The sequence below is a fragment of the Barbatula barbatula genome (assembly GCF_947034865.1).
Source record: "Barbatula barbatula genome assembly, chromosome: 17".
NCBI classification, from domain to species: Eukaryota; Metazoa; Chordata; class Actinopteri; order Cypriniformes; family Nemacheilidae; genus Barbatula; species Barbatula barbatula.
The window spans coordinates 4,349,578-4,374,628 of NC_136780.1; the positions used below are offsets into that span (position 1 = coordinate 4,349,578).

A 25,051-nucleotide genomic window follows, 5' to 3' on the forward strand; every position below is an offset into this window, starting at 1 on the left:
ATTTCTCAGAGTTCCTGTGAAACCCGCACATTTCCATGTTTCCACTTCTAAATCTTGCACTTTTCCTGTTTTTTGTTGGCATGCCCGCTTTCCGTCTCTCAGACATTGTGACTGGAGTTCCCAGAGGACTAAAACTGCACGGGCAGGTGAGAGAAAACATCACGCTACCGACAGAGAGAGATTGAATACGTTGTCACATTTAGCTGGAGAGCTTTTCACTCATAACGTGTGTTAAATGAGCTTTTCGGTGTCCATCATCATATCCGAATTTGTCCGAAATCACTTTGTAGCGTATGAACAATCCTTTTACCACCAATTGTTCCGATGGCACGTGATGAAAAGTAAATTCCATTATGTTGTCTTGTTAGGTTTCCATTCTGAATGGCTCTCTGAACATGTTGAAGAACTTTACTGGCGAGCAGGTGAGTTCAAATAACACCAGTGCACAATTTTACAATTTACAAATAATATGAAACGGCACCAGTATTGCCCTTTTAAAATGGAAGAAACCAAAGAAGAAGGTCCCCAGTTTATTGCAAGAATATATTGTTTTTATGATGGTCTAAAAAAGAGTTATGTAATTCTGATTTGCAAAACTTTGACCACCCCTAAAAATCTCTTTAAATTGCTCTGGAGTGATCTGTGGTTGGCAGTAAACATGAGTATTTGAGGCGAGAGCTTACGGCAGTTTTCGAGCACTACGGTTTTGCAAATGGAAATTGTTGGAGCTTTCTGACTGCTATGATTGCCTCAGCTGAGTAAATACAATCAGAACGTGTATGCGTGTGCCCACTTCGGGGGGCTGGAGAACACGGCCACATCTGGGTCTACAGAGAGCTCTTTTCATGCACCGAAATTCATAAGCAATTGGAATAAATGTCAATTTGTGTCGCAGGCGTAACGATGCAAAGCTGCTGTTCGTATGGTATTCATAAGGAGCTTACCCAACGTTTCCACGTAACCATAGTATTGTTAAAATAGCCTCCTTTTAGAATGTTTAGATACTTGCATACATAGTTTATTATTCAGATCTGGGTACAGCGTTGGGTAAGATGTAAAAATTGAGAAGGGAGAACGTTCAGACCAGGCATGGGAATCAGTTGATTTGGGTTGACCTTTTAAAGAAGTTTGACATTGACGTTTTTCAGATGGGATCCTACTACGGTCATGCTGTGGCAGCTGGGGATATCAACAACGATGGGTAAGTAAACATGAATCTGAAAACCGATTTTTAGAGAGGATTTTTATATTATATGCTGCTCCTTGTCACTCTATATCAGTGGTTTCCAAAAATGAAAATTCTCTCTGCATTTACTCACCCAAATCTGTATAATTTATTTGTTCTATTGGACACAGAGAAAGAAATTGGGAAGAATGGTGGCCAAGAACTGTTTGGTTACAGGCATTATTCCAAATATCCTTTTCTGTGTTCAAAGACATTTTTACAGCTTTGAAACAACTTTAGGGGTGAGTAAATGATGACATTACATTTATGGTTGATGTACCCTCTAGTATGACCGATCTGCTGGTTGGAGCCCCCATGTTCATGGTTCGAGATTCTGATGGGCGTTTGGAGGAGTTGGGTCGGGTTTACGTGTACCTGCAGAACGGACCTCTGAACCTCACGCCTCAGCTACCTCACCTCACCGGCACTCATACGTTTGGCCGTTTTGGCAGCTCCATCGCTCTTCTCGGAGACCTCAACCAAGATGGCTACAACGGTTAGAGCAAACACATTTTTTATACTTTCTTATAACTACATAAAGGCTTAAAGATTTGATAGTTATATTCTGTAATCTTCACTTTGCAGATGTGGCCATCAGTTGTCCGTTCGGTGGGGAGAACAAACAAGGATTGGTGTTCGTTTATAATGGATTCGCAGGAGGTCTCAGAGAAAAGCCTTCTCAGGTGATCGCTGGCCAATGGGCTTCATCGGTATCGTCACATTTACCTGCCATTTTTGGATACGCCCTTCGTGGAGGTGAAGATTTGGATTACAATGGCTACCCGGGTGAGAAACTATAGGCTGCTGAGTGAAAATCTTTCCGTTAGTCTAGTCTGATTCTAAGTTTCAATTCCATCTTTTTTTAATGCAGATCTCATTGTTGGTGCGTTTGGTGCAGACGCCGCTATTTTGTACAGGTGAGTCAGAATCAGAGATATTACCAGCATAGAAAATGAGAAAAAAGAGATACTACAAGCTGTTTTGTCTTTTATTTATTTTCCAGATCTCGTCCTATTGTAAATACAAGTGCCACCCTGAGCGTCTATCCAACTATTATTAATCCTGAAGAGAAACTTTGCCCCATTAGCCACGGGACTGAGACCCAGCACGTTTCCTGGTATGTTTCCCATTATCCAACTTTGTTTTTGGTGTAAATACATGCAGTAATGAAATCAAACACTAAATTTTATAACAAAGTTATGTGATGGGATTGAAAAATACAGCATGATCATTTGTTTAGTTTTTATTTTAAAGTATGGTTACATCATTACATCCACAGTAGGGTTTTGAAGGACAGAAAGGGCATGTGGCAGGGTATATTTAAGCTGTCAGCATGAGCTTTTTGAAATGGTTTGAACATGCACGGCTGGTTCAGCGTGAGCCAGGAAGGTGGCGAAAAGTGTGAAATGGATTTTTCCCACCTCCGTCATGTGTGTTTTCTAAAATATGCATCCTATCTGTTGAGGGAAAGCAAACTCTGTTGGGCAGTTCCCCATCTGACGTGAAACGTGTCTCTCTCCGCCTGTTCTGTTTTATACAGGAAAAGTTTGTATACACATGTCTTGATTACAACTCGTTGCCTAGACACAGGGGCTTTTGGGAGAAGTTAGACAGAGAGAGAGAGGGGGAGAGAGAGAGGTGAAGCAGTGGCTTTGAATGAGATATTGTTTAGTGGTGGAACACAGCTGGGAAACATCAGGACATACTGAGCCACACATGCATGTGTGCTAATACCCACACACAGACAGAGAACAGTATACTGAGGCTTAGAAACACACATTTGAGCACACAGCATTTATTGTACAGGCTGGGAGTAGCCTGGATTGGGAATATATTTTGTTCTTCTTTCCCTTTGTGTATTATTTTATTAAGTAATGTTTTGCATTCTTTCTTTCTTTCATTTTGCCTCCTCCTTTATAGCCATGCAGCTGAATGAATTAATATCGAGTGTTGATAGACACAGATATGTAATGGCCGTCAATTTTAATGTCTCATTTTAATAAATCCATCAATCTCTCATCATTTTTCTCTTTTTCCCCTTTTTAGTGTGAACCTGAGCTTCTGTATCTCAGCCAATGGGAAGCACCTACCAAATAATCTCGGTAAGCCAGCAGGACACATCTGCTACTGTTTACCCATTTGCAAGAGTTCTTTAAGTTTGAATAGTTGTGTATTAAAGTCCCAGTAAAATAAAAATTACAATGCCTATTTCTTCATGAGATATTGTTAATCAATGTGGGTCATTCTCTTTTTAAGAATCGTGTGCCCTCATAAACTTCAAATAAAATCTGAAAATGCCCTTCCATCCTATAATGACTATCCATCTTAAATGACGTATTTTAGACGGCTTGGGTGGAGCATCCGTTAACCCCTCCCCTTCAACTGTCAGTCTGCTGCCAGTCCCATTTCAAAATGCAACAGCTGTTTTTATACATCCAATCAAATCGCAGAGAAAGACGAAAGCCACACCCACTATTTTTCTCAATCAAAGTTCAATTTCACTTGGAAATGCGTCAAATGCGTGAGTAAAAACAGTCGCAACATCCACCTATAAGCATTTCTTTGTTTAAACACAACCTTTATGCAACCTAATGACACTGCCATATGCCTGATCATTAAAGTCCTCGACTATGTGTGTGAAGAATAACACACATAACGGAGCACAGGTGCCCTACACACATCTGCCCAGCACTCCAAGCGCATTTAAATTCCTTCATGCCTTCACAGCTTTTGATCCAAACTATTATAGGCTTTCTCTTCAGGTGTTGGATCATTCATAATAAAATTCAAAATATAATGTTCTAGTGTTCTTAAGGGATCAAGGTCAAGGCTGGCCAATGGGGTTTGAGGTTAAGCACTGTGTCAGGAGGGCTCTTGTTTAAGCCAAAGTGAAATTACAATGCCCTAAAAACAAACCATATCTTGATGTGTGTCATAGAGTTTAATGTCGAAGTTCAGCTGGATCGTCTGAAGCAGCAGCAGAAGGGAGCCGTACGGAGAGCACTGTTTTTGGACACGCAGCTACCAAGTCTAAAGAAGACGTTAATTGTGTCGAATGGAGCCAGATACTGTAGTGACACTAAGATCTACCTGCGGGTGAGTTTGACCCCACGTTACAACTCCTATACCTGCAAAACCACAACAAAACAGGGTATTTAAAATGCACAAGGTTAGTTTTATAGTGCTTAAACATATTATAAGGAGAGATCAAAGTTATGTTGATGTACCAGAGACTTGGACATGGCATCTTTTCCAGAATAGAATAGTGTCAGAAGCACTATTTGTTTCTCAACAATGAAAAAACAGAGACATTTAAATGAGTTTTCCGTTGTTAAATACAATATAAGTGTTGGAAATTAGTTCATGTAAGTAAGATAAGTGACTCTAATGCGCCAACTGAATGTGCGATTTATGGCCAAAAATGCAGCATGGGATTAACAGTTTCATACCGTCCTGGTTCGTGACCTTTCTCATAAACTCCCGTTCTGTTTTTCTCTTCATGCAGGATGAGAAAGAATTCAGGGACAAATTGTCTCCCATTTTCATTGCTCTCAACTTCAGCCTGAACCCGCAATCCGCTGCAGACTTGCACGGACTGCGACCCATCCTCAACTACCAGACGGCACAGCTCATCGAACAGAAAGTACGTACATGTGGTGTCACAAATATCCCACAATGCCTTGCATTTGAAGAGGGCTATTAAATCGAGGCGTGCAGTTCCTGTGTCCGTATGGCATTCATTTTTACCTAGACCCTCTCTTCCTGATGAGGGAAGACTGCCTTCCTCCACATTTTCAAAACATACATCTGGGAAGCTCTCCAAATTGTCTGGAAAGCCATTTGAGAGTAGAATAAAATGTGAAGCGTGTACGTTACAAGAACTTTTCACTGTCCCACCAGGAGTAGCTCGCCAGGCCTCGTGGAAACTCCAACGCGGAGGGCAGAGTGCTTTAGAGGTGTTTGCTTATGTACAGGGTTTATAGATTTCTCTTTTTTTTCCCAGGGTGGAGCCCTCATAGGCCATATGCCGTCTGTTTAGGTTTAGCTTTTTGGGTGGCAGTTTTCGTTCGGCTTCTCTGACCATGTGCAGGAACTTTCTAATCAAAGGTTTTGGAAGCGTTACTGACGGAGCTGTTTTTTTTTAGATATTTTGGCAAATGTCCCAGTGGTTTTGTGTCCATAGAATGGAAGTCAATGAAGGCCAGTGTTGTTTGGTCACCAAGGTTCTTAAAAATATAATCTTCTGTGTTCTGCAAAAGAATGAAAGTCAAACAGGTTTGGAATAACATAAGGTTGAATACATGATAAGGAAGGTATTCATTAAATAATACTGGGATATGAGGTGAATGTGTTTTTTAATGCACTTTGGGGCACAAAAGGCTCGCAAGTGTTATGATATGGTCTATAATTTGGCATTAAACACTGCACAGTAAGCACCAAAGTCACTGTTGGGTTCCTTGTGAAGCAAACCCATTTATTTTGCCTGTAGATGAAAGCGTTTCAGACCTCTTATTGGTTGATGTTATGATACATCAAGTGAAGCAGACGAGTACTTCTTTATCCAGTTCTGTTTTCAAACCCTCATGATTCAGTAAACACTCTATGATGGTTTTGGTCATAGGTCAGATTTGAATGCACATGTGACCCCCTCGTATTCATATCTCTGCTCAGCCACAATGAACCTCTTCTCTCCAGGACTTTTAGAGCGGCCCGTCGCAGGTCTGCGGGGAGCTGTGGAAAGGGGCGGCCGCCCTCATCGGTCGTAATTAGAGTTTGCAGCTAACAGATTATAGGGAAGCCGCTTTCCCCTTTCTAATCTTCTCCGTCTATTTCTTATCCTCATCGTCGTGCGGCATTATCGCACATGTCGGAAACACGGCATCAGGAGGAAGTCATTAGCTGTGACACAGCTTATTTTTCCTATAGGTTTCTATACAAGTTTGATTCCCTCCCCCTCCTGCTCATTAATGTGACATATATATCCGTGTGTTGTGTCGCGTGCAGCTAACATGTGGTTTAGAGGTCGGCGGCTTCTGATGTGGATGCTGGTGGCCGGTACAGTTTCTTATCCCTCAGACCAAACGAACGCTATACGTTCGTAATGCTCGAACACATCTGCTCCCTAGCCCCAAATACATTTAGCGACGTTTACTAACCTGTAACGTCATGTTTTGCTAGGCTGAGGAGTGATGTTTACCGGTCTAAGCAATAATGTTTATAGCAGTGCTACTGCAGACTATAGGTTGCGCCATGCAGTAATGTACGAGGCCGTGCGCAAACACTTGACCCCCGCTGAATGGATTGTTTATAATACAACAGATGATTGAGGTCGGTTGTTTACAAGCACAGCTGGTCTTCCGAATGCTTTGCTCTGATTTTTATTTAAAGTTGTAGTTGTTTGTAGTCGTTTCGTAGCAATTCGTAAATAGATAGATTTTTTGGGATTGGTTTAGTTGTGAACGCCCGGAGATGTTTAGTGAAGTAAATGATCATGAGAATTGTGTTGTAGATGCTTATTTCAAGTGTGATGGGACACCTGAATGGGTTTTGAGTCCTGTTTACACTTGGTATCAACAAGTTAAAAGATTGTTTCACAGGGTTTTTTGGAGGTCTGTTTTTTTGCAACAAAACAATTTAGTGAGTTGGCGACTTATGACATAGAAGACACAAATTGAGACGTATGTTAAGAGACCATCACTCAGGACAGATGTTAATACATGATGTAAATATGTACAGCCAAAGATTTGCCAACAACTAAATTCACGTAAGAATTTGTTGTGTTTGGAAGCCATGTCTTTTCTTTTTGCCTGCAACCTATCATGAACTCACATTGGTTTCTTTTTCTGTCTGGCTTTTATTCTAGGCCCAGATTTTACTGGACTGTGGAGAGGACAACATCTGTGTCCCTGACCTGAAACTCTCCGTGCACGGGTAAGATGATTACCAAGGAATGCAAAAAGTAAAGCCCTCGGGTGTAGTTTGCTTGTTGTAGAGTTTGCAGTAAAGTCATGTTTGTTAAACTGTTGTAGGCATAAAGACAATTAAAAGTAGTTTTTTTAACTACTATTTTGGTCCATTTATTTTAAGAGACAAACCTTTTGGTAACTTTAAGTGTGCAAGTGTTTTCAGGTGAGCTAAGTGAAATTGAGCGCACAAATAGAAAAAAGAAATCATTCAAGTCATTCAAAAGAAAAAAAGGCTACGCAAAAGATGCTGTGATTTGACATTTAGGAAAAACTGATGGATAGATGAGGGAAACAAGTTTAGAAAATTCAGGGGGCTTGGAAATCTATGTGGCCCCCTTTTTCCTGCACTTCCAATGCATGAGTATTTCCTGTTCCCTTTCAACATGCTCTTTTATGCCCAGGTTTGTCTGCGAGTGTTGCTATTCTGCAACCACAAAAATGTGACTTACCAAAACCCTACAGAATTGTAACGTTAATCTTAGATCGCGTATTTCAAAACGTTTATCCTCGACAGAGTGATTTGGATAATCTTGACATTAAACAAGCAAAACGAACAGTGTGACCTGCAAAAGTTAACCGCAATAAAACACAAGAAAACATTAATTTCATTTTCAAAGATCTTATTTTGGAACCAAACTCTTCATATGACAACATTTAAAATCAAAAATTTTTATTGATACCAGCATCATAAATGTCATCAGAAGGGATTTGTTATTAAATCACACCGAGCTATGGATTCTACGTAGGGTCTCCCACCAACCCAATGCCAGTGTTTGAATGCAGCCCGCTCTGACTCTCTAGTCTGGCTTTACGGGGCCAGGCTGTAATTGGAAGCGTCTGTGTGGCCCTCGCATGGAATTTCTCATTGTGTCTGAAATGTCGAAAGAAAAAGTGGGCCGAGGGAACATGGAGAAATATAAACGAAGAACTTTGTGGGGTGGGTGGTGCTGTTCCACAGTTTGTCATTGCATGAACTTTACAACTACAATACATTTTTTAAATGAAAAATTGGAGACCTAAAGACTTCCTGTTGCTGATATCTTGCTGATGCATTTTGTTTGACTTTTCACCCCCATATCAGCACCATTTCATCCGGTCGATGTACTGTGTGTGGTGTGTTACTGTAAAGCAACCTCAAAAACTGGAGACACTGTATTAATATTGCCTTTTGTTGGATATGTATTAATATTCCTTTTGCTTGTACGTGTCAGTTTTAGTGTTTGACAGGTTCAAATCCCTAACCCTAAATATCACACTATAGAAAAAAGGCAAATTTAGGAGCTTTACAATTTGTTTGCTTTGTGTTCTGCAGGGACAGGAAGGAAGTCTACATGGGTGATGACAACTCTCTGACTTTGACTTTCAACGCAAAGAACGATGGTGGTGGAGCTTATGAAGCAGAGCTGTATGTGGTCCTGCCACCAGAGGCCGACTACAGCGGAATTGGACGTAATAATGAGGTGAGACATGGCTGACCCACCCTACAGATGCTGGCCATTAAACACGTGTGCCAGAACATGTTCACAGATGTTCAACGTTTCAGCTGAAAAATCTCATAGTCAGGAAAAGCCTGACAGCTGTTGCCGTTTAAATGAATTTACAGCGTGCATATATATTTTCAATGATGCGTTTTAAAGAAAAACTGAAGAAGTAGGGATATAAGTAGGATGTGCCAGGGGTTTAATTATCACTGTTTACTGATGCACGTCTTTTTTTACAGAGTTTGACCCAACTGACTTGCAGCTACGAGACGGAAAATCAAACCCGTTATCTCAGCTGTGACCTGGGCAACCCCATGAAATCAGGCACCAGCGTAAGAACCTCACACCATTACATGCATATTTAGCCGTTAATCATAAATCCATGACTTTTTTGTAGGCACACTACTTTAAATGTCAAATGTGTATTTTTTTGGATAGAAGTGCAATATAATATACATCATTTTGTCTTAAGAGGTGTATAAAGACCTTACATAATGAACCATTATGTTTTTATTACCTTCGAATGAGCTATATCTATCTGCATACACTACGGGTCCCCGTACATGGAGTTCGCCATGTTGTTTCTACAGTAGCCCTTCATGGACAAACTGCTCTACAGAGCGTGTTCCGGAAATAGCTAATAAGCAAAAGTGTGACGCCATCTTAGTTCTGTGTCAGCCACCATAGTGCTTTAAAAGGGAGTGAGTGGTTGGTTGCAATTCACAACCTCACCACTAGATGATGATACATTTTATACACCAGACATTTAAGATAAAAACCGCACTCAATGTGATTTCATTTTTCATGATCAACGTCTGCATTTGTCAAGTGTAATCTATTCCTCAGCACAGGCTAGCATTTTACCTAGAACAAGAAAACCTTTTATCATGTATTCTGGTAGCCATTTAAACAAAGTGTGTTAGTCAGTTGGGGCTGTGTTGGATCATGTTTGGACAGGAAGTTCCCACCAGCCACACAGGAAGTGACACTCAGTTTGCCTTGAGCCCCTTGGGGAGTTTCCCTGTCTTAAATGCAAATTGTGTCTCTTTTAATGCAACGGACAATACATAATGACTGTTCATTTTATTTTATACAGCAATTTTATTATCAAGGTCATTTTAAGTCATTATTTTTTGGTTCCAAGGACAGGTACAGTATCTGTAATATTATCTTATACAATGAGAAATTCAAAAATCATGTATGCGAGAACAGACACTCACACGTGGTGTGGGGGGAGAATTAGGGCCTCTTGTTTGAGGTCTTGTTGCATGTTTGTGTGCGTGCGGTAAGATCATAAAACTATAGTTATAAAAGACAGTTGGGAACACCGGTGTGCAGTGTTTTACTTTGGAGCATGCATGCTTACATGACATCACTATGATGAATGGGAGTAGATACATTTCATTGGCTCTCGGTCAGTATTCGGACTCATGTTTTTGGACAGAATACAGGAAGGAAACATTCCTCAGACATCCGCTTTTTTGCTATGGATGATTTGTTTCTTTAGGGTGCTTATATCAGTAAACCTGATGTTATTGAAATGAATGAAATAGGATTTTTAAAGATTTGTTTTGTTTTGTTTGAAGTTATGGGGCGGACTGCGCTTCACGTTGCCTCGTCTGAAGGACACACACAAATTCGTGCAGTTTGACCTGCAGATCCGTTGGTATGACATTTTATATACTCCTCCACTCAAATACGATCAGAGATAAATTGTGCACCACTCATAACACTTAAATTCAATTGATCTGCAGTAAGAATGAAAATAACTCCCAGAGTGAAGTCGTACCCTACATGTTGGAGGTGGTGGTCCGGTCTGATGTTATTCTACAAGGGTGAGTTAACATGCTGAACTCATTTATTTTCCTCACAAGACCATCTCTTCTGGATGCTCTCTCCGTTCTCATATGTTCTCATTTTACCTTCTCTCTTTATCTTCACGTTTACAGCGTCTCCCGACCAGACAAGGTCATCTTCCCCCCTGCAAACTGGAAGCTTGCCAAGAATCTGATGGTGGAACAGGATGTCGGACCCTCCGTCCAGCACACTTACGAGGTAGAGACCTCTTCTTAATCCTTTAGAGGCACTCGCTGTTATTCTTAAAAGACCGATACCTTCTGCCAGGCTTCTGCACATGAGTCACGGAAACTCACACAGAGAGGTTGTCATGGAGATGCTCAATTCTCCAGTGCAAGCGGCCTGAAATAGCACAAGATATGGAGTCATCAGTTTTTGGTGACTGGAAGTGTCGGAGATGCTACTTTGAAAGTGTTGTTACTCTAATGTTTAATGCAATTGTTTGCTACAATGCAACTCCTAGTCAAAACTAATACTAGTAAAACGAATAAAATCTCATTTAAGAAACAGCAGCTTACTGGAAAAAGTAGTTCATGACAAACCTTTGCTATTTTTAAAACAGCCGAGCTACTGTTACAAGCCAAGTTTATTTCTATAGCATTCCTTTGTTGCCAAAGAGGTGTTTTGAAAACACACTGTGAAACAGACAGACCAGAAATATAGATTTAATAATAATAATTATTGCTTTATTATGAATTAATAACCGTAATATTTATTATTATAGTTATAAATATTATGAATAAGTTTAATTATAGTTGTTATTATTAATAATGATAATAATACCAGCAGCAATAATAATAATAGTAATAGCTATTTATTATTTATTAATAACATTAATCGTCGTCATTATTATTATTATTACTAGTTGTTATTATTATTATTATTATTATTATTAGTTGTTGCAGTAGTAGGAGCAGTAGTAGTAGTATTGCTGTTGTTATTATTAACAAATATGGTAAGTAAGAAATACATTTTATTATTATTTTTATAGAAATTCAAGGAAAGAAAAATATACAGTTGAATAGAGGTAAAACATCAAAATTTTGTTAGTTTAGTAGCTTTACTATTTTTAATTTGTTGCCCCAACACTGGTGACCAGAGAATACAAAATCTCTGGATTTAAATTGTGGTAACACAACTAATCCTGTGGATGTCAGGGCATTCAGTGTAATAAAGGAGCAACGTTGAAGTTAGCGCGGTGTGGTTCAGAGGGATTATTATGACAACAAACTTGAGTCATCTCTTTATCTTTCTGTCTCAGCTGGTGAACAATGGGCCGAGTCGCATCAGTCACACTGTCCTGCAGCTGAAGTGCCCCATGAGGCTTCAAAGCAACAGGTTCATTTACCCTCTGGAGGTCACGACTGAGGGCCCTGTTAACTGCACCACCCACAACATACTCAACCCCTTGAAGCTGAAGGTAAGAGGCCTTGGGTTAACCACAGGGCAGAGATGTAATCGCGGATTGACCCGCTGCAGTAAGAGTGGGGTTGAGTTCTGTGATTATGGGCATGACTTTGATCTGTCAGCCTTTTTTTAAACTGTAAATGGGAAAATCCCGTAAAACCTGCACAGAACATGTTTGTGTTACATTTCACCCCAAATCAAAAGAAAGAATAATTTTTTTAGCACAATTCTTTTTTTTTGCATGACAATGTAAACATTTCCCCTTAAACTTACGTTACTACTGAAAAATTAATTGTGGAAAATTAAGACCAAATCCTTTTCAATACAATTAAATAAATCGTTTCAAATATAGAATTAATAAACATTCTATAATAATTTTCTCATGCAAAATATAGTTACTTTTTATTTTAATTCTTTCACACTATGTATGTGTGCTCAGATGCCAGATAACAGATTTCCGTCACACACAGAAGCTCATAAATGGGCGGAGCCTGTTGACGACTACTTGCATTCAAACCCAATGTACAACCGCTGTCAATCACACCCAGCATGTCCTGTTCAACTTTGCATATGGCAAGCACATGCACGTTACCACCATGCTGTCTCTACTCCTGCCCCATCCGAGAACATTAAGAAGTCTTTGATCCTCCTACTGTTCTCTCAACTCAATTTGTTCCCTTTCATGTGCCACTTTTATCTATATAAACACAGCCATCAGCTCGATCTGGCAGACCCCTGTGTACCGTAAATCTCTGGATCTTTCTCTACCTCCCTGTGGAAGCGACCTAAGGAGTGTAAAACTTGCATTATATATGATCAGCATGGCTGGTTAATTTTATAGTGACGTGACATTTGACCATCCACCACCTGCTTGAATAGACACTTTCTGTATTGTGCATTACAATTTTAAATTGTAGCTGGCTGCATAAATGAACAACTTTAAGACCATGATGTTATTGTGTTATGCGGCCTGTTTTTGTGGTCAAGTAAACTTATTCTTACAACGTTTTGACTATTTCCCAGAATTTTAGCTTTTTTGAGGGACATAATCTTTAACACAAAACTGATGTAACGTGGGATTTGGCTGAAATCTGCCGTGAAGTCGTTGTTTGTTAAGGATGTGTTGCTTGGCTTTGAGGAGAGAATGGAGAAGTGGGGTAAAATTCAACTCTTACCCAATCCCTGAGTGAAGCATCCCTCCCATTGAGCTCATGTTGAGTCACAGGGCGTCTGTACAGACTGAACTGTATGTGAATGTCCAAAAGGGTGGTACATTTCCACTTAATGTTCTGTTCTGTTCTTTCTTTTCTTCTTTTTCCACTCTTTCCTCCCTCTCTCTCTCTGTAGCTGCAGCAGTCCTCAACCGAGCAGCCTCCCTTACGAGATGGGGCGCACGAACATCACATCGAGAAGAGGGAAACGCACAAGGGCGAGCTGTCTCAAATGACCAATCTGGTGAGATTCCTTAAATGTTTACAGAATTAAAACACAAAGAAAAGAAAAGAAAAACCTCAACTCAAAGAGAGCGAGTTAACATGCCTACATAGGGAGCTCCCTTCTAAAGTAGCATTATTCATGCATGTCACCTTGTCCATCGTCTTATTTGTACGCTAAGTTTGATGCAGTGCATCGTGGGTATCTGGTATACAAGCACTGGTTACACGTCACTTGTGACTTGTACGTGTAACAAACATTAAACAAACATACAAAGAGTTTGGTTCCAGAAATCATGTTTTTTATTATGCAGTCCAATTGATATAAATCAAACTGCAAGTCGGTTTGTTTTTATTTGAGCCATAATAACTCAAAAATACAGCTCACTAACACAATAAAACGCAATACAAACATGTAAACAATAAAAAACATGATTTTTACATTTTTTTATTTTTTATCTAATTTTGGAACCAAACTCTTCAAACATTCTCATGACCTCAGAAGTCACATGACCTTTCCTTCACTGGTGTATTAACTCAAAAGGTTGAGTCATACGGGGTCAAAGACCCGCTCTGAATGATTGACTGCCATGAAGATTGATAGGCGTGTTTACGTATGCGCGTTACATCATTAATGGCCTGCCACAACGTCCTTGCTCTACCCTTTAGTTTCCAGTTCTTCTCTGCGTCATTAACCGGCCCAGTCTGCCACCTCTCTCAGACAGCAGCCGATTGTGTCGACCAGGTGCAGTTAGCGCTCATCCTTGCTCTGTACGTGTCCCGATGAAAGAAGGCTTTGTCCCGAAGCGTTGTGCTCGATCGCCCTCGCTTATTATACCTGGCTTGATGACGTGATGCTGGGGGCTATTCATTTCTTTGCCGTCTTCATTTAGCCAGGACACAAAAGAAGATATTTAAAAAAGATCGTTGGCGATCCAAACAACATCACCCATCATTGACTTCCATTGTATGGACACAAAACCACTGAGACATTTCTCAAAATATCTTCTTTTGTGTTCCCCATAAGAAAGAGTCATATACAGATTTAAAATGACATGGTGACTAAAAGTTTTCAGTATTGAAATGTTTACGTCCTCATTTTCTTTTCTTTGAAATGAAAGTCAGACAAGCGTTTTTAGTGTTTGTGTGCTTTCGGCCATCATTAAATCCAGCACAAAACAAACAAACTAGTTCAAGACAATAGCTAGAAACTCGAAAACCTCAAGACCCCACACAAAGTTGTGTATCTACCGTTGTGGAAGGGGTTGCACGATCTGCAAATAATACAAAACAATGATCTGACTACGAATGTGGTAGTGTACAGCTTAAAAAAACAGGGAACTAAGTGTTATTGCGTCGGTGGGTTGGTATTTGGCTTCAGGCGACTCGAGGTAGGAGTTTACAGTCCTGTGACTCTCAAGCAGCCCATTCCCTCTAATTTAAAGCAGTCTATGCTAACATTAGGTTCTTTGTCACTGCTCTTGGCTCATAATGCTAACGTCTGTGTCAATGTCCTCAGCTCTTCATGCGGATCATCACGTTCAGAATTACTCTTGAGTTTGTAATTAGAGCTTTCAATGAGAGTTTGTCTCGGTGGTCTTCAGTGACAAGCAGACACGCCTTTGTTCAAATAGATTGTATGTCGGCGGGAAATCTATTTAACTGTAATTTTCCTGAATGTATTGTTTGTTTAAAGCATGTCTTTTATGACCTTGTTGGATTTTATTTGTTTGTTGAAATAACCGCTATTATGAAGTTTTGGCACAAGCTCATATGCAAGTACAGCTATAAAAAAGGGTTCTGTAAACTGCATCATGCCAATTATGTAAACCCGCCTTGGTTTTCAACCAAGTTTTATTTGTTTCTGGGAATGATTATGAATGATAATTTATGACTAATTGAAGTGTCATTAAATAGCTTGAATACATTTGAATAAATAGTCATTTAAACCAATCCTAATGTAAGACTATTGTTTGAATACATTTTAATAAATTATTGAAATAAATAAATCAAATGCTTCTTGTTTGGCACATGACTGCTTGGGTTTTTTTGTGCATAAGACAGAAGGGTCGGCAAACATTTCAGTTTTTTTCTACATTTTCTGCTTTAGTCTTGCTCCAGTGTGGATTGCTGGATGTTAACGTGTGATGTTGGCCTGTTGGAGAGAGGGACGAGTGCCATACTGCACGTTCGCTCGCGTATCTGGGCCCAAACATTCATGGAGGTGAGCAGAAGTTCAAGGACGCCGTCTCTGTTTCTACTCATAATGCAGTTAATCTAAAGCAAAGTTTTAGGGTGATCTCATACATGAATACAGTCAAATTTCAGATTCCCAACCCATATATATACAGCTAACTTCTCAAAGTCTGTTTTATGATTACACAAGTATGGCCATGTCCTGGCAAGGCCACCTATAGGTATTCGTGTGTTCTGTGTGTAAGCATACGTTAAATCGAGTCAGATGATGTCTCCAAACGGGAGTCTTTGAGACATGCCTTACATGCTGTCTTGATCTAGCCCATACAAAGATTATAAACGAGTGTATTGAAAATACATTAGCAGGCGATTCTGAGAGCTCAGCGGATTGGAATGTCACAGGGGTTTTGTGTGAGCCAAAACCAGCTGAAATATTGTGTTTTAGTGAAGCAATGCTGCCCCCTAATGAAATTTGGAAGGAATTGTTCAATTAAAAATACCTGACAACCACCACTTAAGATCAAATTTATTGTGCAAGGTTAAAATAGTAATTTGTCACTTAAATACTAAATGTGTACATTTATGTTTTTTCCCCCGCAGAATCCATACAAGAACTTTGTTTTAGAGTGTCTTGCAAGTTACAAAGTAGAAAATATGCCCTATGCTATTTTGCCTAAGGTGACTCCTAGTGGTGCCAAAAAGGTAAACCTTTTTTTACAGTCTTTGTTTATTAGAAATCATTTGACGTGACCTCAGATTAATATTTTTTTTTTGTAGATGGTCACTCCTGTGGTCTGGAACAAAATAGGCAGTACGTATGCTGTACCTCTGTGGATCATCATTCTGGCTATTCTTGCAGGCCTTTTACTGCTCGCCCTGCTCATTTATGTCCTCTACAAGGTGGGTGGTGACCATTTTTATTAACATTCTTTGATGGTTTGTTATGATGAGTTTAATGAGAAATATCTCAGTGGTTTTGTGTCCATACAATGGAAGTCAATGGGTGTTACCAACGTCCATGAAAATATATTCATTTGTGTTGTCATTTAAAACCTATATGACTTTCTTTCTCGTGCACATGACAATGAGTAAAGGATAGAAAATGTATAATCTAAAGCTAGCCAAGTTTAAAAGATAGTTTAACTTTATAAAAAGTCGACGTGAACCAGAAGTTGCGATCGTTTTTACTTCTGAATTCTGAAACATTTCCGAGTGAAAAGGAATTTCAAAGGAGAAAATGAGTGGGCGTGGCTTGCTGAATTGATTGGATGTGTGAAAAAAACAGCTGAAGGGGAGGAGTTAACGGATGCCTGTACAAGCCGTCTAATTTCAGGGCGGAAGTGCATTTTCAGATTTTAACTGAAGATTATGAGGTTGCAGACATTTTAAATGGAAAATGACCCACATTGATAAGCCATCTATAATAAATGCTGCAATATTAAATGAGAAATATGAATTGTCATTTTTAATTTCACTGGGACTTCAACAACTATTTCAGTTTTTTTGCCATTAATAGATAGATCAAACTCATCTTTCTCCTTTGGATTTTGCATTGGCTCATTGTAATTGGCTTGGATTATTTTTTTGGATAGGTTATTGTGTAACTAATCCTAAACATATCCTTCTCTTGCAATCCCGTAGCTCGGCTTCTTCAAGAGAACTCAGTACGGCACAGCTATGGAAAAAGCCCAGCTCAAACCTCAGGCCACCTCTGAGGCCTAAACTACACGGAGAACACAGGCCAAAGAATGTTCTTAACCAGAAGCCACCAAAGACAAGGTTCATTGCTGTTTAAAAAACAAAGACCAGATTGCAGTAGAGGAATGTGGAGGAAAGATCACTGGACCTTCACTGTACTGCACTAGAAAACGAGACCCTGAGGACTTCAAGCCAAATGAATGTTGTGTTGATTAAATTTTTTCTTGCTGTGGGTTTCGATTTTAAACCACCACTTATAGCCTACCACTCGCAAACAGTTTGGGTTTATCTGAACCAAAGCTCAGGATCAGTAGCTTGGCAGCGTGCTAACAGGAAAGCGCAGCAACCAATGAGAATCTCTCTTACAGATTCTGCCCATGACTGACACTCAACTGCACTAATATGTTTTTAACCTTTACAATTTCACTTAGTCGTTGGTCTAGTCCGCACCTCCTCATATGTTTTAAACATTTAAGATGCTTAAGCAATCCACAGTGTAGCACCAAAAACCAAAGACTTTGATACAGGTGGGTTTTATTTTGTTTGTTTTGATTTGAACGTGAGAATGAGGTAGGATACCTCAACATGGACCCTTGTCTCCATGTTCCTGCTGTTTTTTTTTACAAAGACATTGTAAATGTTTTATGTTTTGTCGTGTGAGCGTTTTCGGTTTGAATGAGATGTTTTCAGCTCAGTCACCTCCTCCAAAGAAAAGTTGGTTTCGTTCTCAGGTGATACCACGGAAAGGCGGCACACAGGTCCGGTGCCGTGCGTTTCAATGAAAACAATTTCAGGATCCTTTACGGAAGGGGGGGGGGGCAACAACAAACGTTGTCCCGAGCTCTGGGACGATGGGGCGGAGATCCCTGCTGACTGTCAACTGTTCTGTTTTCTTACTAAGTTATTAGTAACAAGCAGTAGCGTTGCCTTCGTAGTCATCTGGGACACAACTGGATCCGCATCAAGCCTGTGAAACCTTGCAAATGCCTTGAAGCAGAGCTGTGCTTTGCCATTAAACTAAGAGACTCTTTGGACCGCTGTGGAAGTCTGAGAAGTCTGTTTGTCGGTGCACATGCAGGTCACACATAAGTATAACATACATAGACAACTGACTCACGGACTGAAAGCGTGCCCGTTCCAAGGTAGCAGTGAATCATCCAGGGACTGAATGTTGAAATACACCTGTAAAGTTTTTTCTGTTGAATGTGTTTGTGTGTGAGCAGAAGATTGTCCAAATGCTCAGCCTGTGGGGCTTCACAGTACATTCAGAGAGTAAAGAATGCCTTTGTACTTCATGGTGCTAAAGTGGCCAAACGAGAAGATCTTGCAATCACCTATCATGGAATTCTTGTCTCGGCGAGCCAGTTAGAATGGGAAAGCATCCCACTGTGGAATGTGTAGGACATGTATGGAAGTGCAATATATTTTAATCTATTCATTTCAACCTTTTTGTCATGTGTATATTAATACTTTATTTCAGCAAAGTTCTCTGGAATCCCAATTGTTTGAAGACAACACCCGGTTTGAGGGTTGAAATTAGCCCAGAAGTTAGAGTAGTTATGAAAACAGTACACTGTTTATACTGAAGTCAATTGTTTTTGCCAAAAATATTAAAATCTGATTTATTTGTAAAACAAATGCTATTTTCATTCGCAAAGTGATTGTGCTGTAAATACATATAGTAAATGGTAACCAACAAAAATCTCTTGTCACTGAATTAAGACGGTTTATTGTTTTTTGCTTTATGAGCAGATGCTGCAGATTTCACCGCGACACTCCTAGATAAGAAGTTATTAGAAATAGCACAAAACCAACAACCGCAGAGACCACTTGAAACCTTGGTGATGTTTTTTTTGTTTTGAATCTCTTGTACATTTTCAAAAACATTATTTATTCCTCCAAAAGTTAAATTGTAAACCTGAGATTTTTGCTTTTTAACACTGGGTGTGTCCTCTTATTTCTATCCCATAAAAACTACCCCAAATTCTTTTTTTTTAGTTGTAAATATGTCTGGTGAGGAGATTATTGTTATTTTCAGCTGATTTCAAATGGTATTTCATCGCCCCATATTGGGGAGAATCAGAGGGATGTTCAAGGAATTATTTGTATTTACAGTTTGCATTTTCAAATAAATCTTTTTGTACAAATTCTTTGTTGTTGTTTCCATGACATGAGGTTTTTGTAAATATTTAGCAATGATGGGGTGGGTGTGGCTTTCAAAGTGTATATAAGGTATAAACAAATGTTTTAAAAGTGTTTTAAATAAATAATTTAAGCAATATTATTTTGTAATAAAAACAGAGTACCTCAATTTTCAATTATTTATTTATAAAAAATAAACACTTCATAATAAAAATGCATAAGATATACTTTCATATATATATTTATACTGTCTACAAAACTGGTGGTACTATCTTACAGCACTAATTGGTTTAGACAAAGGTATTAGAATAGTATTTACAGGTTACTTCTTAATGAACTTCAATGGTTAACATTTAAATAATCCAGAATACTGTGATGTTAAGAATAATTCATGAGTCGTGACAGGTTGAATTATTAAAATTCACATCAAACGTTACTCAATAATGTAAAGCTGTGAATTCATTTCTAAGAATTCAACCAGATGTTATTTTTTTCTTTAAAACTACAATGACCACATGTTCATGTCAACATATGTTTATCTCGAGTTTATCATCCAAGAATCAGAAACGCAACAATGGTATAGTATACAAATGTATAAATAACAGTTATTGCCAGCAGCACTCAAGTGAAATGAATTACTTGTGGTTTAGTGTGTCAGCACCACAACATTTTTGGAGAAGTGCTTGGCTTAGCTCAGTCCATGAAGCACTGACTGTAACACCACATAACCACACATAGGGTGATCATGGATTCCATTAGTCGCATACGATTTCTAAAAGTCATTTTTTTCTCCAATATGGAGCAGAGCAGGGGTGAAGAAAGGCCGTCTCGTGGATTCTCAGCGTTCGATGGTTCTGGATAGCTGAGTTAGTTTCTTCTGATTGTCAATCACTTTAAGGTTTTGAATGTACTGTCTTACATTTGTTGCACTGCGCAGGTTCAGAGATTGATCTGAGTCTAGGATAGATGAGAAGAGAGGTCACTGCAGCTGTGTATTATATATACATCTTTAAAAGACAATAAAAAATGAAGTTTTGCATGCCTGTTCTAATTTGTATTCATATATGCTCAGTTTTTATATATGTATATCTTGGCTTTACAAAACATACATGTTGATATTCGTATTGCTTGTGCATCCAAGAACATTCTCTCCGTCAGACCCTTTTGTGGAGATGAAGGCACTGCAAAAAGAAACAAAGTAAGTTGTTAAAAAAACTGCAGAATGCCAACAAAGATGAGGAACAAATGAATGTGCTGAATTTGAGTCCCTCTGCATTTTATGAAATGAAATGCTAAAACTAGCAAATACATTGAGTACTAAGTATCTCTATCCTCTTCATTTTCATCCAGTTAAGTGATATCACTTTTTTACCTAAAATGACACATTTCACACATTTCCACAGATATGGTTAAATTCAAGGTCTGCCTTTTGATACTATTCTTTTCTCTGGTGCCTTATTATTGGTAAACTTGTCTGACGTTAATAAAGAAGAATACAAAAATAACAAAATATGAATAAATATATTTACATATTTAAATAAATTACATAAAAAATTAAAGGTGAAGTGTATGGTGCAATGTGTACTCCCCACCACTAGAGGGAGTATATTACCGTAAGGTTGACTTCTGCATTCCCTCACTGTTTTCACTGTCCTCGCGATCAGACGCTGCAGGTAAAACACAAACATTAAATCGAATCGTTTCTAAATATAAAATGTCTATTTAAATGACGATAACATAGAGATAATTTACTCTAACGCAATCTCCTGCAAAACACATTCACAAGGAGCAGGTCAACATGTAAGCCATCAAACTCACCATTTTCTCAAAGTTGACTAGTTTATCAGTGAAGTTCTTGTTTCCTTCATGGATAAATGTCATATCTACAGTGCGAAATGACACAGATTAGGCGAACGCTTTCCTTTTGATCTTTTCACCAATGTTTAGCGCTACCGTAACAAATGTGAATGTAGACATGTGTAATTGATGTTGACAAGTAAGTTGTGCTATATGATTATGTATTTTATTAATATTTAATGCTCCTCATAGGAATTGTATTGGTTTTAATGGAAACTATAAGGCCTCTGTGGGTCTGAATCTGTATTGCTTTTTTCAGCAGGGCATACATTTGGCCAGACACAAACACAACAACTCTGATCTCCTTATCGTCAAATAGCTCATGATGTCAGCGATGTATTGTTGTGAAGGCAATAGTAAACTGGATTTCTGGTAGACAGCTGTACCTTTAAGTAGCAGTGGCATGAAGGGAATGTATGGAGGGCTGAGTTTAGAAACAGCCAGTCTGTAGGCTCGGTGGTTACGGGATGGATCCTACAACGCATGGATGTGACTTAGAAATGACAAAGTACATAGACAACGTGTAAAGTTAAATAAGATGAATATTTTAACGCAAATCTCACCAGCAGTCTTTCATACGCACAGTAGATCCTTTTGGTTTTGTTTGGAAGTCTCTGTTAATTAAGATGACACAAACAGTACAGGCTTTGAGACGTTCTTTAAAAACAAATTTGTATTTTATATTAGTTACAGAACTAAAACCAACAAAAGTGCATTTATTTGAAAACAGGTGTTAAGTGTAATGTCTGTTAGCTGCAGTGCCCTCATGCTCCACCCGGACTGCCATTTGACATACAGACTACACTTCCCATAATCCATTGCCGGACTTATTAATTATAGTTTATCACTCTCACCCGTGTCTAGGTTAAGTGTCTCTCGCCTATTTAAACCCTGGTTTTAGTTTCAGTCATGGCAAAGTCTTCTGTCAGTTTGAGCTATTAAGTACAAATACTGCTCCTTACCTCCCATGTCTTATTTAGTCGCTGAACAGCGCTGTTACTGAGCCCGAACATCACGGCAAAGAATAAGTTCAGGTTTTTCTGTTCTTTTAAACTGAAATAGATCAAATCGGATGTAAGGCAGACAAAAAGCAATGCAAACCAGTGTCAACATGTGTTTCTTTCACTATGAATTAGAATCGAGACTACTCACACAACGGCTATCTTGATCAACTTCTTCAGTAGCAGTGCTCTCTTGACCAGATCTTCACAGAGACACAATTCAGTAACTACCCAATACTGAACCTCATTGAAACGACGGACGAAACGTTCAAGGTTAGCCGTGGTGGCACCTGGGAACTTGTCCCGTCCGAAAACGTAGTAGATGAGCTCCACCTGTAGTATAGCAAACTAACTTTAGCATCACCCATGTTTTTTGTAATCCATAAAGCATTTATATAAAGTATTTAGACCACTATAATATTAAGCAAGGTAAGCAAGAAAAAATGACATAACCTTTTTTATAGAGACAAGTTCTGTGACTATTATCTGTGATCACCCAAAAAGGCAAACAGGTTTAGAAGTGACATTTTACAACGATCATTCATGACAGCTATTTGTTCTTGTTACTACATTGCTGTTTCACAAGATACAATCTGTGTTTGGCACCTCCGTGCCCATTTGAGGTGAACTTTGGAATGATCAGATTGTCAGAACAAGGAGAAGTCATTGAAATGCCATTGAAATACTTCCACTTCTCTTTCATCTGATTCATACTCATTTAGGTATTTGTGAGCTGAGGACAATGCAGCGTCGTACACTTTGTTGAAGTGTTTACCAGAGCGGCGGTAAATGCAGATGTCAGCATGGTTCACTCTTATCTGACACCCCATGCTTGATTCAATGACAGATAATCTGCACGCATGACCCATCACACATCCTGTGACACTTTCGACACTGACCGTGCATGACTGACATCACGAATTGTCTAAAGAAACAACCTCAAGTCTGTGCAATACGTTTGAATGTTGTGGTATGTCAGTCACCTCATGCATGGCATTGAAAATCTCCCAGTCGTAGCTGGTGAGCTGGCCTGCGATGTCCTTGGATCCCATCTGCTCCAGTGTATCTATGGTGTTTTTCTCAGGGCCGAGCTGCTCCTTTTCAGGGGTCTGTTGCATTTTAGAGAAAGATTCTCAGTAAATATTAAATAAAATGCATGGACATAAATGTGTTCTGGATAGGCCACTGTACTTACTTTCTACAGTCTAAGTAAAAAACACACACTAATTAACATATTCGTGACATCATCACATAGCTTTAATACTGTGTTCAATGCACCTCGGAAGTGGGATATTTCCCACCTCAAACACGGAAGTATCGTCTGGATTTACTAACATTAAAAGTATTTATTAACTTCAACGTTACAAATGATTTAGTAGCATTAAAACATTACAAGTATCTTTTAACATTAGAAGAGCACCGTTCCATAAATTATTTCCGGGTTGAATTATACAATTTTCAGAGAGCACATAAAGGCAGCAAAAGTTTACAACTTCAGACCCGTTTCGATTCCGCTCTCCGAACATTACATAGCGATTTTTAGCCCAATAAAGCTGTTGTCATTTACATATTTTCTGTTTCTGTTGTCAGTTCCGTTTTATAACCAAGACACGTTGTCTTATAAAGTCACCACACACCTTAAAGAGCGGATATTTTGGCTATATTCTGTCACACAGCGCATGCATAGCCTCTGTCTCTGTAACCATGTGCTTATTTAAAAACAAACTGTGCTTAATGCAATGTGCATTCATATATTAATGATGTTATATTTTAACAGGTTCCTTCCATTTGTGTCCTGCAAATTAATTGTGATGCAAATTTTCTCATTCAGGACCTTCAATGACGGCTTTTACAGTTTGTTGCATCAGAATTGCAGAACAGCTTGTGAAATGATTGTCCAAGTGATATTTGTTATCTCTCACCAGTTGCTCTACTTGGTCTGTAGTGCAGAGAAAAAGCCTCTCGTTCACTCCAAGAGAGGCAGAGACCGCTGTGGCTTCCAACTTGAGCTGGACTCTGTCTGTAACGCATACAAACAAACATTACAGTACATGAGAAAAGGTTTAGTTAAGTATGGAGCCAAGTACACCAATGGTTGAGAAGACTTGTTTGGACATTTTTAGAAAAGTTTTTAGAAAATGTAAAAGGATGCGAGTACCTTTCACTCATGAAGCGTTATGCTTTTATTACCTTAGAATTAGCTATTTCGATCTACATGTTGTTACTTTAGTAGCCCTAAATGGACAAACTGCTCTACTGGTCACATTTCGTATACACGTTACCTCCTTTGGCAAAGAAGCGAAAACGTGAGGATATCTTAGTTCTGTGTCAGCCACCATAGTGTGTCTAAAGAGATGGGTGGCAATTCGCAACCTTACCACTAGATGCTGCTAAATTTCACAAACCGGACCTTTAAATGTAGTTTATTATCTTGTCCCCAGAATAAGGTGTTGCATTCAGGACATTGTTGCGAAGATGGATACAAATGTAATAACATTTAACCATAAAGTTCTAACTTCTAGGGGTCATCACCATACACATCTATGGAAGATGCAGAATTGTATCAAAACTAACAAATGCATAGATGATTTAACAATATAGTTTACCTCCTGAAGAATTCATTTTCACCAGGACATAGTTGCTGTCAGGATCCACTAATGTAGACAAGATGTTCTTCACTGAGGCATCAACTGGCAACATCAGCGTTACGACTTTATGGTCCGGTTTAAAGATCTCGTACAAGACTGTAACAGACAAAAAGAACTGAATAAAAATAAATATTGGGTCA

General features: G+C 39.0%; 2 protein-coding genes across 9 annotated transcripts in view; one reads left to right on the top strand and one right to left on the bottom strand.

Annotated features, from left to right (window-relative positions):
* itga5 (integrin, alpha 5 (fibronectin receptor, alpha polypeptide)) overlaps positions 1-19,412 on the top strand; it is a 37,438-nt gene extending 18,026 nt beyond the window's left edge. The window contains exons 9-30 of the mRNA XM_079478651.1: positions 103-146; positions 369-422; positions 1,149-1,201; positions 1,513-1,721; positions 1,811-2,011; positions 2,097-2,142; positions 2,229-2,342; positions 3,272-3,327; positions 4,164-4,321; positions 4,731-4,868; positions 7,089-7,156; positions 8,504-8,651; positions 8,912-9,004; positions 10,259-10,338; positions 10,427-10,507; positions 10,622-10,727; positions 11,791-11,949; positions 13,284-13,391; positions 15,480-15,593; positions 16,166-16,267; positions 16,343-16,465; positions 17,207-19,412. Of these exons, the coding sequence (XP_079334777.1) occupies positions 103-146; positions 369-422; positions 1,149-1,201; positions 1,513-1,721; positions 1,811-2,011; positions 2,097-2,142; positions 2,229-2,342; positions 3,272-3,327; positions 4,164-4,321; positions 4,731-4,868; positions 7,089-7,156; positions 8,504-8,651; positions 8,912-9,004; positions 10,259-10,338; positions 10,427-10,507; positions 10,622-10,727; positions 11,791-11,949; positions 13,284-13,391; positions 15,480-15,593; positions 16,166-16,267; positions 16,343-16,465; positions 17,207-17,287 (2,336 nt within the window). The 3' untranslated portion in view covers positions 17,288-19,412. The remainder of the gene's footprint in view (positions 1-102; positions 147-368; positions 423-1,148; positions 1,202-1,512; positions 1,722-1,810; positions 2,012-2,096; positions 2,143-2,228; positions 2,343-3,271; positions 3,328-4,163; positions 4,322-4,730; positions 4,869-7,088; positions 7,157-8,503; positions 8,652-8,911; positions 9,005-10,258; positions 10,339-10,426; positions 10,508-10,621; positions 10,728-11,790; positions 11,950-13,283; positions 13,392-15,479; positions 15,594-16,165; positions 16,268-16,342; positions 16,466-17,206) is intronic.
* Positions 19,413-19,570: 158 nt separating this feature from the next.
* The window catches only part of rapgef3 (Rap guanine nucleotide exchange factor (GEF) 3), a 28,322-nt gene continuing 22,841 nt past the window's right edge, over positions 19,571-25,051 (bottom strand). For all 8 annotated transcript variants that reach the window (XM_079477414.1, XM_079477413.1, XM_079477412.1 and 5 more), the window contains 11 exons: positions 24,870-25,007; positions 24,186-24,283; positions 23,247-23,372; positions 22,415-22,596; positions 22,225-22,315; positions 21,826-21,876; positions 21,649-21,736; positions 21,224-21,288; positions 21,018-21,072; positions 20,515-20,586; positions 19,571-20,362 (listed from right to left, as the gene is read on the bottom strand). In XM_079477414.1, the coding sequence (XP_079333540.1) occupies positions 20,244-20,362; positions 20,515-20,586; positions 21,018-21,072; positions 21,224-21,288; positions 21,649-21,736; positions 21,826-21,876; positions 22,225-22,315; positions 22,415-22,596; positions 23,247-23,372; positions 24,186-24,283; positions 24,870-25,007 (1,085 nt within the window). In that variant the 3' untranslated portion in view covers positions 19,571-20,243. The remainder of the gene's footprint in view (positions 20,363-20,514; positions 20,587-21,017; positions 21,073-21,223; positions 21,289-21,648; positions 21,737-21,825; positions 21,877-22,224; positions 22,316-22,414; positions 22,597-23,246; positions 23,373-24,185; positions 24,284-24,869; positions 25,008-25,051) is intronic.